This window comes from Trichogramma pretiosum, unplaced genomic scaffold, assembly GCF_000599845.2.
Source record: "Trichogramma pretiosum strain Unisexual culture from Peru unplaced genomic scaffold, Tpre_2.0 scaffold72, whole genome shotgun sequence".
Lineage (NCBI taxonomy): Eukaryota > Metazoa > Arthropoda > Insecta > Hymenoptera > Trichogrammatidae > Trichogramma > Trichogramma pretiosum.
In genome coordinates, this window is record NW_019640833.1 from 78093 (window position 1) to 95582 (window position 17490).

General features: G+C 41.2%; 1 protein-coding gene across 5 annotated transcripts in view; it reads left to right on the forward strand.

Moving 5' to 3' along the window:
- Positions 1–6281: 6281 nt before the first annotated feature.
- LOC106655972 (multiple PDZ domain protein) overlaps positions 6282–17490 on the forward strand; it is an 89941-nt gene continuing 78732 nt past the window's right edge. For 2 of the 5 annotated variants that reach the window (XM_023463444.1, XM_023463448.1), the window contains exons 1-5: positions 6282–6726; positions 7268–7353; positions 7547–7929; positions 8053–8178; positions 8268–8383. In XM_023463444.1, the coding sequence (XP_023319212.1) occupies positions 7338–7353; positions 7547–7929; positions 8053–8178; positions 8268–8383 (641 nt within the window). In that variant the 5' untranslated portion in view covers positions 6282–6726; positions 7268–7337. The other 3 variants (XM_023463447.1, XM_023463445.1, XM_023463446.1) reach the window with 3 other exon arrangements.

The window sequence follows — 17490 nt, forward strand, 5'->3', positions numbered from 1 at the left end:
TGTAAACAAAATTCTCGAAAACTTCAAGAGAAATCGTAAAGCTGTTATAATAAAGTATCAATTTCTTTACGAATCGGATGAATTGTGTTGGAAATATATATTTATAACACCGATTTTAGAGCGTTGTACCTGAATCTTTAAATTAAAAAGTGTGCTTCGATTTCAATGCAAGTACTTCAAATGATTATAGTATTATGAATATTACGTCATTGAATTTGAAATTATATTCGATTAAAAATGCTTTAAAATCATTCTTAACAAATTAAAATGACGAAAAAATACAATGATTTAAATTTTCTATACTTATAAGCTCACATAAAGATAAACGTTATAATTTTAATGTACTTATTATTAATATTAATTATTGACGGGTTGTAAAATTTAAGATTTATTGGTAAATTGCATTAGAGTCCGGTTTTGAAAAATTCTTTAGTATTTTATTTGATTATTCAAGATGAAAATTTTTGCATCAATTAATTAAGCTTATATTTTACGTATCCATAGAAATTCGATGGAAAAAAACTCTACCACAAAATGTGTTGTATAAAAAAACGTTTACTTAAGTAATACACTAAAAGAAATTTAAGGCTATTATACTCTCGCTTGCGGTCACGAAATGTAACGCGGTGTGGTAGCGCGCTATCGCCCGAGATGTCGGTATCGTTTTCATCCCAACTGGGAGGATTTCGCGCTCAAAATAAGAACAGAACTTGTTTTAGATGTTTGGGTGCGAATCTTACCTAAAATTGAGCATTAACACCAATACAGTGATTAATTCTCCCCGTACTACATAGGGGCTTTATACGACTTGAGTGGGAATTAAACACACCCAATTTTTTTTCAGTGCATGTGTCAGTTTTAATGATTGAAATTGCTGAATGCTTGTATTTAATTTACAATTTCTAAGAAATCGACTTTAAGAAAAAATTTAAAATCACGAGAAACGTTTTCAAACAATTTTTAGTGTACAAAAAATGCTTAATCGATAATAAAAGCGGTAGAAGTAAAGTAAAATTTATTTTTACAGTTTTTCAAGTTTTTATTCGTTGAGTTGTATCTCTTAAAAATTTCAATCAAAGGAAAGGCTACAGAAAACTCTCATTAAAATGAAATAGCGTGGAAATATCAAAACTAAAAGTAAGTTTCTATATTCACCCCAAAGTGTCAAAGAGATATACTTTGTTTCAAAAAGATATGAAATGTCAACATTTTTCTTGTTGTTAATAAAAATAATCTAATACGATGTAAAAAATGACAAAAATGCAAGCACGTAGCGCAATTAAAGTCGGTAATTAAAGACGCAAGAAAAAGCGACCGCGAAGGTTGACACGGTAATTTCCGAAGAAATATCGCGTACACAAAATTACCAGTGTATATACGACGGGCTGGCGGGTAGGTAAAAGTCAGGCGAACAGGCGTATAATATAAAAGTAAATCATATCGCGTCGGCACGCGCTCGGGCCAAAGTAAAGGGTCGGGGCCACGGTTGCGCCACTCGTCGGCAGACGTGGAACTGTCGCGCGCGCGGCTCTCCACACAGGTGCATACATATAACTCATTATAATACGCCTGTTATATGCGTATTTTATATATATGTGTGTGTATGTGCGCGCGCGCGACCAAGTATTCCGCACGCGGCTGCGATAACAGCTTGAGATAATAGGATCCCCGTGCGTATTGCTCCTATATATACATAACGCGTGTACGTGCGTCGTACATAATGCGAATCGCGCATAGCGACTGGGAAGTTGGAACTACGCTCGGCTGGCTCGGGCGCGCGGCGGGTGTGCGTGTAGTAGTAGCGTTGACGCGGACCTCAGGACTGCGAGTGTCCAATGTCCAGCCAGAGTCGCCTCTCGTTCGCGTTGCAGCGGTGCGACAAAGAAAGAGATGGATGGAGTCACGGTTCAGGGTGAGCGAGCGGCAGGAATCTCGCCGCGCCATACTAGCGCGCGAGCTTTTCTCTCTCTCTCTCGGTGCACTCGTCGAGTCTGCACTTGCGCGATCGTAGTTCGTACTACGTGCGCTTACGCGAGCTGCGCTGCCCTTCCTGCGGGATCGTTCGGGATTCGTGTGGATGTGCAGATATGTTCCGCGCGTCCCTTCGATACGAATCTTTCAAGTTTCATCCCGTCGCGTAGGAGCGAGGCCATACACGAGCACGTAAGAGCGCGCGATGATCGCGAACGACTCCGAGAGTTGCGAAAGCCGACTGCAGCGCATGAGGCATTCGAGCGCGCGGGCAAAATAAAAAAACACGTAAGCACAGGCGTGGACAAAGGGACCCGCGTATACTCGCCGCGTTATGTCTGCATGCATGGTTAATGAGCTATACCTATAAGCGTCTGGTGCATGTGTGCATGCGTTTTATCGGCCTTTTACCTTTGTTCTTGCGCTCTTTCACTGTCTCATTTTCTATCGCGCTTATTGCGAATCGCTTGCTATGATGTGCAACTCGAGCTATCGGTGAATAACCCCCCGACGCGCAATTTTACTTCGAAGGACGGATTTGGCAAATAAGTCAATTGTTCTTTTAATGCTCGCCGAGGGTCTGATCACAATGAAAGATGGTCGATTTGCAAGTGCTGATTATTATCTGAAGCGAATGAATTTACTGTGAACAATTGGGCGATTTTTTTCATAATTTGTATACAATGGTATAATTTTTACAAAGCTTGAATAATTTATGCACAAGGATTTGAAATGATGAGCAAAGACTTCATACGTTTCAACAGAATTATGCTAATATCAAATTAAAAATCGAGTGTTACAGTTCAAAGTGGCAAAATTATAGGTATTGAAAATTATCAGAATTTACTGTTAAAAAAATATGACTAATTGTCCAATTTTTTAATTTTTTACACAACAATTTTTATTACCATTTTACAAAACGGCACCCTGAAGTTTTAGGTGAAGAATAATACCATTGACCATCCGTAGCAGGTGTAGGTAATAACTGATTATAGGTTTATACATGCGGTTATGATGCTTACAATTGAATAACTGGCAAACATTAGAACAATAGTGACAATTTACTCGCAGCTTTAATTAAGCCGGTAAAATAATTGAAGCTTTGGCATTGCGCTTTCACGCTGATACGTTCTTTTTCTTTATATATATCTACGACTTTGTACTAAATCAAAGCTCAATCGATCGAGCTTAAAACAGCTTAAGCAGCTCAAATGAGTTATCTACGTTAAAACAAAGGGTCGAACCTTCACTAACGTACCCTAATTTTCAATCAATTTGAACATAAAAAGAATAAACAATTTAAAAAGACAAACGCTCTTACCTGCAAAACCCCTTGTCGCAAGCCGGTGGCATGCAGCGATGCAATTATTTTATTCACACTTATGTCAATGAAACGTACGCCCAAACGATTCAATCGGTTCTCCACTTCTTATCATTGAGTTTCTTCGATTTCCGATTCAGTGTCGTCGAACTTTTTGCCGATTCCTCTCGCTGTTGGGTAAAATTGATCGACCGCACAATTAATAATTTTCAATCGTTCACACCGAATTATAAAAAAAAAAAAAAAGAAAATAGATAAATAATAGTTAAGCGCGATCTCGGTGGTGTAGTCACGCGACCAGCGTGTATAATCGTACTGATCCGAGCCAAAATCGCGAGAAATAACAGGTCCGAGCTTGCACGGTGTAAGCGTTACTAACCATAAGTACAGGTCGCGGGGGGTTACCTCCTCTCTCTCTCGCTCTCGCTCCCTCGAGCCTACACACACACACACACACACGCGCGCACATACATAGGTACATTTTTCAGTGTACACGAACAATCAGGTGGGGTACATGTGCGTATATATAAAAAGTAGCAAGTACAAAATCGCGCTCATGTGCCGCACAAAACTGTCCTTGCCGAGCGGAAGTTGGGCTTCATTGTACTCGAGCCGTTTCCGCGAGCATGTATATCCGGGAAAACACACTAGAGAGAGCAACTCTCCGCGTACTGTGTATATACGCGTGTGTACGTATGCTTATTTATACGCGATTACTTTGCCTATTCTGCGGCTGCATTTATTGGAGTCATTGCTGCTCGTTGCTGTATGGTGTGCGCTCGTATATACAGCGCCTCGCGTCACCTGCGGAATCACGGATTAGAGATTCCCATGCGAACGACGCGCGACGCTCGCAGTGTATCAATTCGCCCGTACGCCTCGATGTCATGGCAATTCAGTCGTGGATTTTCCCGTTACAGATAGGGCCGATATACTGAATTTCCAACTGATCCATGCGACATCTATGTATATAGCAGCTCTGCATCGCATTCGGTCGCCCGTGGGAATGAATATCGATAGATTTTGCGCACTTTTAGCACGAGTCGTGCAAGGGATAGGTATATATATATATAGGCGCACGGAACTCCAGCTTGCACTTCCGCGTTCCAGATCCAGAGCAACGGATAAGAAACTTACCATCTCCGAGCTTCGCCCAGCCTTGGCCGTGTTTATGTTATCGAAAATGCGTCTGGATTTGGCATGCATTTCGACTACTCCCTAGATAATTGCCCAACTTTTCCGAGTAATTCGGGCTCGAATAATTTAGTCTGCTCTTTATCTCGAGAGCACAACTAAACTCTCGTTCGAGTCGTTTGGTAATACAATTAAAAATAACTGAATTTCGTTCGCTTCTACTGATAATATTTACCAAGTTTTACGTTCAAAAACTTTCAAGTCCATCGCGCATCAATCAAAAATTCAATTAATCAAAGTTGTTGTGTCGCGATATAATTACTCCTGTATGAATCCAAAACTTCTACATCCCATTTCCCTCTCTCGCTGTCTTCCGTCTTGGGATTTGTTGCCATCAAGATTAATCATCGTCCGCATCTCTCGAGTAATTACTTATGTTTTATCGTTATAAATCTGCGACGTTTCCATGCGCACTTTGGTCAATACGCGATTCTTAATGCAGCAGAGAAATGACCATTGTGAGAATAACCATGAAAGAACAGAAATATTTCGCAATAGTTGCATCGGGTGCAGACAACGAGCTATCACACACACAAAAGACGGAAACGATAAATTTTCATAACGTTATGACGAATGTTCAAAGCTGCATAAGTGTAATAAGTATTTGAAAAAAAGGACGTAATGAGCTTACGTTCATCTTGTCGATTTCGATCTTACACCCCATTGAGACGAGTACCTCTCGAGCATCACATTCTATTCATTTTTATATAGCCACATATTTACAAAGGAACTTCTTTATAATAAACCTTTATATTGTAAAGAAAATCCCCGCCCCATCATAATTAAAAACGTCTCTTTGAAGTAATAAAAACTTCAATATAACTAATTCAAAATCTTTAAAACTTGCTGCAACTTCTCAAATAAAATTTTTTGAACTTCCGACCTCTGAATGGATCACTCACGAACTAATCATAATTTCTTTTCATTTACATTATTAATCGATATTTAATACTCGTTAAGTTACTTTACTTTGTTAAAGTAAAATGGATTTACCACCGTAACGAAGAAAATTGTTGGCGTAAATAGATCAGTGACTACCATAGAATTGTCATTTGAATGAAAAGCTTTATTAATATTATTAAGGTGAACATTATAATGTTCTTTATTTTTTTTGTTTCATTTAAACAATTTTTCATTGTTATTAAACCCATCATTTTCCATGAGTAAGGTCTGATTATTTTTTTAACGATTAATTTTTTATACAGAATCGGACGTTATTTTCAGTATAAATTCAAATTTCAAAGAGAAACGAAATTAGCAAACTCAATAGCAACGTGCATGAGATGAGCGCGTCGATGAAGCTATTTATTTGCCAAATATAATTTTCAAAAAAAAGATCAAAACTAAATCTGTCACCCGAACAAATTGACTACCGATTAATTTCATTTAATCTGCCAATTGAAATTCCAAAAATGTGAACATCATCAAGGTGAAATCCATTATGAAGCGTAATCTAAATTACCATCTATGATTTCATCATTATTCTCGATGAATCATTGCTTAACGCAATGAAAGAGAATCCAAATCGATGTTCTACGCCTATAACGCACGAGTAGCTGCTGATAGCAGTGACGAAAATCACGCGATATTACAATCCACATAAGATCGAGCGCCGTCCGTGCGCCGCGAGCTCCCGCCATCTGCTGGTGGCTCGTCTATTCAATCCGCAAAAACGCCTACTACGCATAGTAGGTATACCATACATACTTACGTAGCATCGTATATATCTACGGAGCTGAGCTGTGGCATGCTATATCACATGTTTTCTCTCCGGTGCTCGCAGTCCGCGCATATCTCCGTCTTTGTCGCTCTCGCGTTGGCTCGCGCGCGAGGAGCGTCGACCTGTTTCGCAGCTACTCCGAACTACTGGATAAGTGCATTTTCCGCGCGCGACTGGGACGCCCTCGGCGCTGCGACGTCACGAATTCGCACGCACCATCTCGCAGCAGCAGCACATCATACACACACTTACCTACAGCGCTAAAGTTCGGCTGAGCCGATGTTGTGTTACGCCGTGCACCTGCGAATGGCAGCCAGGCGTTTTTAGCCCAGGGATACTTACACAGGCATACGCGCGCACACACCTACGCTTCGGCGGCTCGAGTGCTGTTCATTTCCTAGTTGCTGTGACTGCTGCCCGTCGCTTCGCTACCTGTCAACTCGACTGTGTAACGTCCGATGATTGCAGCTGCATCATCGCCCGACCGCATGAAAAAGTCTCGTCAACAACGAGTGTCTGTGTACGTGTAAATACTTCATCACCAGTGTTTTTGTCTCGTTTGTTTTGCTTACACATTTCTGCCATAGCGAGTGACGTTTTTGTTGCCTAAACGCGAGCAGCCTACCTACACACACCCGTGTCGCTGCTAATTAGAGAAATCCACTTCCTCGTTCGTGAGTGTTATACGTGTTGATCGAGTAACGCAGGATTTTCCACTTGATGGATTTTCTCGCAATTTTCCCCGCGATCTAGACGCAGAATGAGAGGGAGCATATTCTTATTATTTCTTGTGCTATTGATTTTACTCACTCACTGGCCTCGTTTGCCCATCTATCTACTAACTCCTACTCCTCCTCTCGCAAGACTCGTTTGTAAACATGTGTGTGCGATTCGGTCCATAGACGCGGTGACCCACGACACATTTTCATTTTCATGTCGAGCAAAAAAAACTAACGTCCACAGACAAGTTTTTTTTTGCCTTTTGTCATGCATGTGTTTTATTAACATTATTGCCAATTTTCATGTACGAGTTGTTTAATATTTTTGCATTCATTTTGCAGGATTGCTCGTAGGGACTAAATACCTAAGAGGGCTTTTTATGTAAGGACTTTCAAGAAAACAGCAGCTAAAATGACTTTGAATACTGGTATGTATTTTACTTGCAACTTTTATATGAAATTGTGGTTAATTTATTAAGTATTTATAATTCACAAAAAAATTCACATAATTCATTTCTTGTTAAATCTTGATTGAGTTGAAACAACATTTTTATAATAGTTAACTAATACATAAAAATTTTTAACAATTTGGTGTGCTAATAATGAAATAATGTTTTACAGATATATCGACCGCTCTTCATTTGCTAGAGCATGTTTCAAAAAGAGTGGAGGACTGCGATGATCCAAAATTGCAGTTACATACAAGTCAGGATCTCCAATCGCTCATATCGCTTTTGGAAGATCCTGTGTTTCGAAGCATTGTTACAATTCAAGATTCTTTGGAAGAATTAAATTCTCAGCTTGGACAGCATCCATCTATTTTACCGGGTGACTTTGATATTAATCTAGGAGGGCAGCTAGAGCTTTCAGTTCCTACTACTCCTGTTCAACCAGTCGGACAAGCAATGTATCAAAATTTGTATCAAGATTCGAGTGAAGTTGAAGATCAAAGAGTTCCAGTTGCTCCTTTACTGCACAGCAGTAGCGAAGAGACAAATGCTCCGGTAGTTAATTTTTTCGTACCAATAAAATTCAATAATGTTCCATTACTTTAGTTTGCTTTTAACCATAATATATTATATAAATTGTTTGATATTTTTCATACTTTAATACAAATACATTTGTAGGTAACAAGTCCTAACTTAACGTCTGAAGTGATAGGAATGCCACCTATCATGACTCCAACATATGCAAAAGAGTTCCAGAAAGTTATAGAAACAGCAGCTAAAGGACGTCAAATTGTCACTGTTCAGGTAATTCAGATTTTACACCAATATTTTGAATTAAATAGATTTTCACATTGAATATTAATTTATGTTTCTCATTTTCTCATTAATTTTAGCTTTTCAAATCAGAAGGTATGAGTTTAGGATTCAGTGTTGTTGGTTTGAGGAATAAAGAAAGAGATGAATTAGGAATATTTTTACAAGAGATTCAACCAAATGGTATAGCTGGAAGGTAAGTTTTACTACAAAAATATTGTAAATTAAGGCGAAAAGTTTTGAATATCTTATTCTATAATTATTAGAATGAAAGATGGGCATTTTTTGAAAATTTATCTCTACAGAAAACTTTATTTTTGCAAAAAATATTAGCGCGCAATTACTTTATTTACTATTGTTATAATTAATATCATAAGATAAATGTTGCCTATTGTATTAAATATTTTTTGCAATATGTCTTGGGGTTTAATACCTGTATTTACCAGGAAATAAAGTTTAGCAATATTTGATGCACAGAAAAATTAGTTTAGCGTAATATACTACAATTTTGAAAGGTCGACATTTAGTTCATCTATATAATTCGTAATTATCTTGGAACAGTATTTACCGTAACAAATTATTTTAATTTCCATTATTCAAAGATTATAAACAAAATGACAGACTTAAAATAGATATGACGGCTATGCGAATTTTAATTAAATTTGAATATCTTTCAATGTAGCATTAAACGATGCATTATTGAAGAAAAATATAGTAAGTCCTTCGCAAGGTTCTTATAAATGGCGAACCATGTATAAACATTCAGAATTAATAGTCGCAAGAGCATCTCTCTCCAGCAGTCGCTGTATAAATACGACGCGAGCAGTCCGCCCGGACCCTCCCTTCCGACACGCACGTAAGCCTCGAAAGCTGGACAAGTCTCGGGTAATTTTTGCAAGCGTACGTCAAGCAAGCGAGTATAAAATAAAAAGCAACAAAGCTTTTCATCCAGGATGGCGTCCTATGCGCGTGTGTGTGTATGTATGCGAGAGAGAGAGAGTGTGCCCGCACGCGATAAGGTGCAACGCGCGCACGCGGACACGGCGTACGAATTATTCATCAAGCTTCGCCTGTACTTCATACAAGCAGGCGCGCAGCAAACGAGCGAGCTAGAGCGAATGAGAGAGAGAGAGAGAGGAAAAATCGCTACTTGAAAAAGCTTCGAGCTCGTGAAATATTTCTCGCCTTTTGCGCTGCTCTCTCACTAGTCTCTCGGCGCGCGTACCATCAACAAGTCGTAGATACGTCTGTGTCGACGGTAGCTACATGCGCAGCCTCGCAGAATACCGTACAATGGATCCCTCGTGAGTCTCGCTGACTACGCCGTGTTGCAGCGGCAGCAGTGCCACACGGCAGTTGGCGTGTTGCGAATTATCGATTTTTATACCTTGTGTAGCGCATAGCAGGGTCTCGCATGCTCTGTGCTTGCAGCTTGCTACCTGCAGAGAGCGCGCGCACATATAAAACTGCTCCGCCACCATCTAGCATGCACGTTTAAAAAGTTTCGTGCAAGTGTGCTTTATTTTTCGCACCTGTTTCGCCTACGGCAAATACGAAAAAAAGAGGAGAATAAGTAAAAAATACGGCGCGCACGAGTATATATTCTTGGCAAATTTTTTGCGCGCCCACGCCTATAACTGGATATTATAGGAGGTGGGCGAATACCCAAAAAATCTCGACTGGCTTCAGTCGACCGATTCGAGTTTTTTTTCGAGCTTGAGTCGAGTACTTGAATTTTTGGGTACCCCACGTTTTTAGTTTTTTTTATTACTATTATCAATCTGTAATTCAAGCGTTTACTAAAATTACAAGAATTTTTTATTAGTGCATATCCTCTTAACCTAGGATAGTTTATGATCTCCAGAATTTCACTTCGTTATACCTTTTCTTATATTCAAGCCTCGGTGATATAAAAAGCAGTTATGCCCGTGTGTGTGTGCTTGCGCCAGCGTGTCGCGCTCATCTGTCATTCTAATAAGGGCCCCACGAAAATTAATCACCAGTCGAGAGCTGCTCGCGTCTGCAGCTCGCAGCGTATATAGTCGCGTGTGCGCGCCCAGCAATAAGGCGTACATTTTTTAAAAAGCCCCCGGCCTTGCTCCATCTTCATTTAGTATATGCACGTGTGCATCGCCTCGCTTTTCACATAAGTAATAACGCGTACGCGTACAGCTCGGGCCGCGTTCTTTGTTTCGACGATGAATCGCCTCATTCAATTACCTATAGCGTCGTATCGTAAATAATTTTTACAGCGTGAGGCGTTTTTTTCATATTTTCGCACTTGCTAAGTTTGTCGGATTGAATCAGTAATTGAGAGATGCAAAATTCGCTGCGCCTATGTGTACACGCGCGCCATATAACGACAAAGTCGTCGCGTGCGTCTCTTGTGTGCAGTAACTTTCAGCCGCGGCGTGGCAACGCACTGCAGCACGGGTGGCTATGCGTGCATACTCAAAACTTCGCCAAGCGAATGTACCACGCGGGAGTTTTGCGCGAACACGGCGCATTGGTTCTGTTCGTTTCTCCTTGGCCTCCTCCTCCTTCTCTTACTTCAACTGTTCTCTCCATTCTCCTGGTATTCCCTTTTTCTCTCTCTCTCTCTCTCTCTCTCTCTCTCTCTCTCTCTCTCTTTGTATATGCGTATAAACGAGGCTTTTGCTGCAACAAAACGACCTTTTTTTTCTTCGAGCAAGGAAAATAGGAAATTGTACAAAAGCACTAGAAAGTTTCATTCATTATACCGTAATGTGATCGTACCAATGCATGTTTCGCTCGGTACTCCAACACGTCCAATTGTTTCAGACTTTTTTTTATCGTAAAAAAAAAATATTTGCACAATTACTTGAGTTAATACTTACGCGTCAGAATTGTGCAGTTTTATTTGCACTTCGTTACCAATTAGCGAATCTCAAAAATTGCCTTGTTTACCTTTACAGAAATATCGATTATAAGCGGATCAATGTCTTCTATAAACATTGGCAAGCAGTTGGCTTTCTAACTTTTCAGCTCAAGCCTTACTTTTCCGCAAAACTCTCTCGTATAACAGTCCATAAAAGTTCGGAATTCCATCAGATTTTAAGTTGGAAAGGTTTTTACTCTGAAATCATTGATTAAAATTCATGAGCTTTCGATACAAAAGCTCTAGCGGATTACCATAACGGAGAAATTGTTTTTTTCGATTATAAAAATCTCCTGCTCTCTACATTGGGTATTTCGTCTCTTTCCAGTACTCCAGTGCAATATCTGAAATAACCATCTCTGGCGCGTCCCGCTGCACAACTCATTTTCCAAGTTGCAGCGACCAAAAGCTCATCGAACGTGTGTCTTGTATATACTTTTTTTTTATCATATATATGATTTTCATCGCAGTTCGACGTTGTAAGACTTACTTTCTTTTACTTCCGCATCAAAGTCGTTTTACTCTCTCGAAAAAATAAAATGTAACGTCTCTTTTTCGTTTCTTGATGCCGCGGCTAAAAAGAACATATTTTTAAAGGAAAATCAGTTGAGAAAAGAGCCAGCTCCGCGCGACTCGGGACGCGCGTGTGCCTGCGCGCACTAGCGCACGCAATAAAAAATAAGGAAAAATACTACCACATAATGTTTCGCGAGAGCGAAGGGAGCAACTCTCTCTGCGAGAGAGCAAAAGAAGGAAAAAAAACTTTTTTCTCGTGATATATCTGGGCACGAGAGAGAACGAGAGAGAAAGGGCAAGGAAGGTGCGTTACATTCAACCCTGACAGAAAAATACCTACCGCTATATATACGCGGACCGTGCGCTGCTTTACGTATAATATATACGTTATTCATTATAAGGTATAAGCACCCGCTGCTGCTGCTTGGCGAGAGAGAGAAAAAAATAAGGCGCGGGCCAAGGCGGCAGCAGCAGAGGCAGCCCTAGCACTATATATACACGCATACTCGGAAACGGGAGTGTAAGGTGAAGTTGACGCGGAAGGGAGAGGCAGGCCGACCACGAAGATGATTGACCGCGATGAAAAGAAGAGCTCGCGAAGAAGAAAAAAGTCGAGAGAAGAGCCAGTCTGAGCGACCACAATTCGCCTCGTGCTAGCCGGGCTCTGTGCATGCAGAATAAGCTATGCAGTGGACCATGTGTGTGTGTGTGTGTGTGTGTATCAGTGTAGCAGTAGCGAGTAGTGCTGTACGAGGCCGACGCTGGAAGCAACCAGTGCTACAGTAGCAGTGTGTGTGGCACACTGGTAGCGCGGGCTCACCGGTAATACTTGTGAAAGCGAAAAAGAGAGGAAAGAAAAGTCGTCGACGTCGCCGCTGACGTTATATATGTGTATATATGGATGTGTATGTATACAATAGCAGCGCCCAAGGGCTACAACCTCTCGCTACGTTGCAGCGCACATATATATACGTATATAAGTGCTGTGTATATTTCGGCGCGCTATGCTTCTGATATGCTGCCGCTGCTTATATTCCGGGATGGCAGCAGATAGCAGTAGCGGCAGAAGCAGCAGCAGCCCCTTGATGCGAAAAAAGTAGAAAGATTATATTCGCCGGATCGCAAAAGATCAAGTTGAAGGGTATGAAAATCTGTTTTCTCGGCCCTAGCCTTTTTCTATGCGGAACGAGAGCGCATATTATGATTTCATTTCGCTGCTTTACGACGGGCTGCACGTTTGCTCGTGCATAGCCGCACGTACGTCGGCGTCTATGTATAACAATGGACTTTCGAGAGAGAGAGAGAGCCAAGATGTCGCATTATTATTAGTATTGAACGTTATGCATACGTTTTTCCGATCGCTCGCTTGTATTTGCTCGCTCGCAACTCGTCCGCAGTATAGATAGATACGATAACATCGCATTAATAACTTATTATCGATCGAATGAATATTGATTGACTGAATGTTGCATGATGGCCTGCTGTACGGCCACAGCTTGCAGCTGCTGCTGCTCACTCTATATCCTATATCGATTAACGGCTAATTTATTATTTCTCGTCTGAAAAAAGATAAAATCGTGTTTCTTCGTGGATGCTAACCTTTTCCGCATAATTTTACTTTTTCTGCAAAAAAAACGAGAGAGAAAGAAGACCTGGAGGCAAGTCGGAAATCCATTGGAGAAAAAAAAATATGAATTTTCGGGAAAGGGAAAATTGCTTGCGTGTGTACGAGATTGTGATTGAACTTGTTATGTTGACTTTAGATTGATATTGCTCGAGCTTCCTTTTTTTGTTTATTTATAGAAAATGTTACATCTATTTCGGTGTATAAAATATATGCGAGATAGTTGTAAAACTCCAATATTTTCGTGCAAAAATATACGGGAAAACTTTTTGCAAATCTTTTGTTTCACCAAAAGCAACGTATAATTTCGTTTTTCAGGCGAAAACAAACAGACACGTGCATACGTTGAAGCGACATTTTACAAGCTTTTATGTACGGTCGCGAATTAAAGAGTTGACGATACTGGACGTGCATTTTGACTTGCAAGAAAAATATTAAAATACAAGAATATCGATCGCCACTACTCTGAATTCTGTCGTAGCAAAATTTCTAAATTGGATCCAATTTTATAATCTCTCTCATACTCTTTTTCATACTCAGCAATGTTCTATCAATTGATGAAGATTCGCCTGTGTATTATATTCATTTATTGTATTCCGAAAATTTTCGTTTACGTACACTTCGTAACAATTGTTTAATTGATTCATATCGATGTGGTATCCGCAAGCAGCACTCCAAAATTGAGCAGATGAATAAAATATTAATGAAAATTGAAGAAGCCTTACTTTTCAACTGTTTTTCTTGATGTCATACGAAATTAAGTACCTTTGAATGCATCTCGATCGCAGACTTTTGTGGAGAACCTATGCCTAGACAAAAAGAAAGAAGCTAAGATTATTCTCAGAAAAATGTACTGGTTACTTAGAAGCTTAAAAAAAGTACACTAACTAACTTTACAAATGTATACTAAAAACAACTCGAATGTATGCGATTTAATCAATTCTGAAGTGCAGCGCCCGAATCCCTCATTGAAATAATTTCACGACTTGAATCCAAGTCACTAAGAAATATTGTCAATGTATGGCATGTTACTACCTGGCGATCAAAGACGTTCTGGTCAACTCAACCTTCGAAAAATCAAGATTGAATCTGATCTACCTTTGAAAAACTTGAATTGGATTCCGTTTTATTGTAACACTTCAAATATTTTAAAAAATTACTTTTTTTCTTACGTTGAAAGCTCAAATTCATTGTAAATAAAAAAGAGTTGAACAATTTTTTTTTGAAATTCCAAAAAATACGAAAAAAGCCGTACTCAGTATCAATGACGAATATGTTTTTCATCGCGTGGAGCCGCGGTGTGAGTTTTCAACGTGGTAACATTGTGTCCTCGATAAACTTTCTTTTTCCAAACTGTCAAGCTCCGCGAGTTGAGCTAGAGCGAGCGCGCGCAGCAAACAAGTCCTCAAAAAAAGCGACCACGACTTGAAAAAAACAAGCTCTCCGCCGCGCAGAGCGATGTAATGTAGTACAAAACATTTTAAAAATAAACCTTAAAAAAAAATCCCGGCAAAGTGTCCGCGACAATTTGACCCTTTTTGTCCAACTTGTAAAGCGATGAAACGTTCACAACCCCACGCGCGAAAACCCCCTACAAAAAATAAACAAAACGGTCCGAATAATATTAAACGAGAGAGTCTCTGTTCGTCAATATACGAGGGCATCTCAGAGTAGGCCAATTGACGTAATACAGATATATATTCGTGTACGAGTGTGAGCGTGTATATGTGCATAAATGCACGAGGTTCGGAAGTTGCATTGCCGTATAGCGCATAGCATATACATAGGTATATATAGACGGTGTATAGGTGAGCTGCAAGCGCTGGCTGGCGATGCACCCCGAAGCGCGCATGTCCGTGGTAGTGTGGAGTAGAGAAGAGGCGAGGGAGCGAGAGAATGAGAAAGCACAGAGAGCCGCGCGCGCTGCTGCTGCTGCTGCCGCTGCGAAGCTCTCCCTCTCTCTCGCACTCACTCGCTCAGTCATTCTTTCTCGCTATGTATAGCCCGCAGCACGCGCTCGTACTACTACCTACTAGTCGCCGATGAGTGGCCGAAGGAGCTCCTACCGGCCGCCTTTCCTTTTTTTCTCGCGCTCGCGCTCTTTTTTATCTCTACTCTAACGCTCTTTCTTTTATGCTCTCTCTCTATTTTTCTCTCTCTCTCTCTCTCTCTCTCTAAGTTATCCTGTTATATATTTTTTGCTCCGCGTCGAAAAGTGTTTACTGTGTCCTTAGCTCTCGTCTTTAATCAACTGCTCGGCTTGAGCTTCTCTCTCTGATTGAGAAAAAAAATGCAAACGTTAAAATTGATCAGTGCGTCGATGTGATGAAATAAATGAGCGTTTCGAGAAATGTTATAAACAGTGCGTAATGAATTAGTTGAAAAAAAAGAGGCACGTATCGACAAATGCTCTTGATTAGTGACGGCTGTTTGGTGCTGCACCGTTGGCAACGATCAACGTTGACGACAAAAGCAATAACAAGAACGAGGCCGACGCCGACGCCGCACAGCAACGACGACGACAAATCTGCAGACGTAGCCAGCTGCAGCCAAGTCAGGAAGATGCTCGTTAGGACAATGACGTGCGAGCACGTCCCAACAACCGTGGGGAAGACCCAAGTAAGCCATCGCTCCTATGTACGCTCCACGTAGGCTGAATTATTATATATCGTTCGCAAGCTCGATCGCGTGCCCGAGCCTTAAAGCTTTTAATTATTATTTACGCATATCCGCGTGCAATATATTATTAAAAGCTGTGTCTTGGCGTCGCGCAGTCGATTAATGTAATCCTCGAGAACGGTGGCAGAGACGAGACGAGTTATATTTACCTCGAGAGGCAATGTTCACCCCAGGTGTCCGCAGCGTTTATAGATCGATTCCATTGTAAATTACCTTGGGATTTATTTTCCATTTCCTAGTCTTTCTTCCCTTTAGCGCAATCGCCGGGGCAAATCGCTCGACGAGGCCTCGCTGCTGCTAGACGCGACTGCATATATAAGTATATTGTATGTGTGGCGTATCTATAGGCCGCAGTAACGCGAGCGAGCACATGCATATAATATAAAAGCGCCGACTACTACTACCCCGACTGCTACCCCGAAGCTGCTACGACGATGACGAGGTGAAGCGATCGATTTTTACGAGATGTCGTGTGTGTACGTAGTGCATACGGTATATATACACGCGCCACGAAGTGAGTAGACGCGTACATTATGTGCAAGTTCGGAGAGGTGCTAGATAGGCCTCGCGCGAGCAATGTGTGCCTGCTCTCACTCTCTCTCTCTCGCTCGTCTCTCTCTCTTTCTGCCTGCCAGCGTGCATCCGAGCTTTAAGCGCGTAGGGAGTATCTCTCCATCTCGTCTGCGAGCGTACGTGCATCTCTGTGTGTGCATGTGTATGCGTTTCTGTGTATCTATGCAATCTGTTTGTATTTGCGTATGTAAATACGCGCCCATTCTGCATGCTACTTTGCTCTTCTCCTTCCGATATATATGCCGGTGCGCTGTTGCTCGCGCGTTTTTTCTTCCTTCGAGCTCACGGATCTCTCTCGCTGCGCTCGTTGCAGCATTAACGTGACTCGGTGCGCTTGCATCGTAACTATTGTGTACGACATGTCGTCTGTAACTTTTTTTTTGCTGCTCCCTCTTCCACCTTTTTCTCCGTGACTCTCACCCCCTTATCGCAGCCCCCCGAGCCCACCCCCGTATCACCGTCGTAAAGCAGATCTTGCGATATCTCTCTCGACTGCGCTGCGTAAGAATAAAGAGAATAATTTTCCAGGCTGGCAGCGCGGATATAGGCTTCGTGCGCGCAGTCCCCGTGTACCCGTAGCTAGCTATATATCGGCGGAACAAAACGGAATTTTACTACTTGCGCTGTACTGCAGTGCTGGCGCTTTTTATACGTGTGCCGCCGTCGCCACCGCCACCGTTGCTGCTACTACGGCTGCTGCTGCTGTGTGCGAGCTTTCCTCCAGACTGCCTCTGTGTTTCTCTTACTGCGGTCAAATAAAACGCGCAGCCCGGCTCTATGGAAGTAACCGAGCATGTGCTGCTGCCGAATGTACGTATACCCACTGCACACATAAGCCGAAATAAAGCTTATTTATGGAACTTTATGAAATTAAATTTCGAGTTTTTATATACCTGGAGGTGAAAGCCAAATAAAAGCGATACAACTGAAGTCAATTACAAATAAAAAAGTTGTTGCAGCTCGCGATTATTTTTATTTTCTCACCCGGCTTCGTTGCGCAAATAAGTATTTA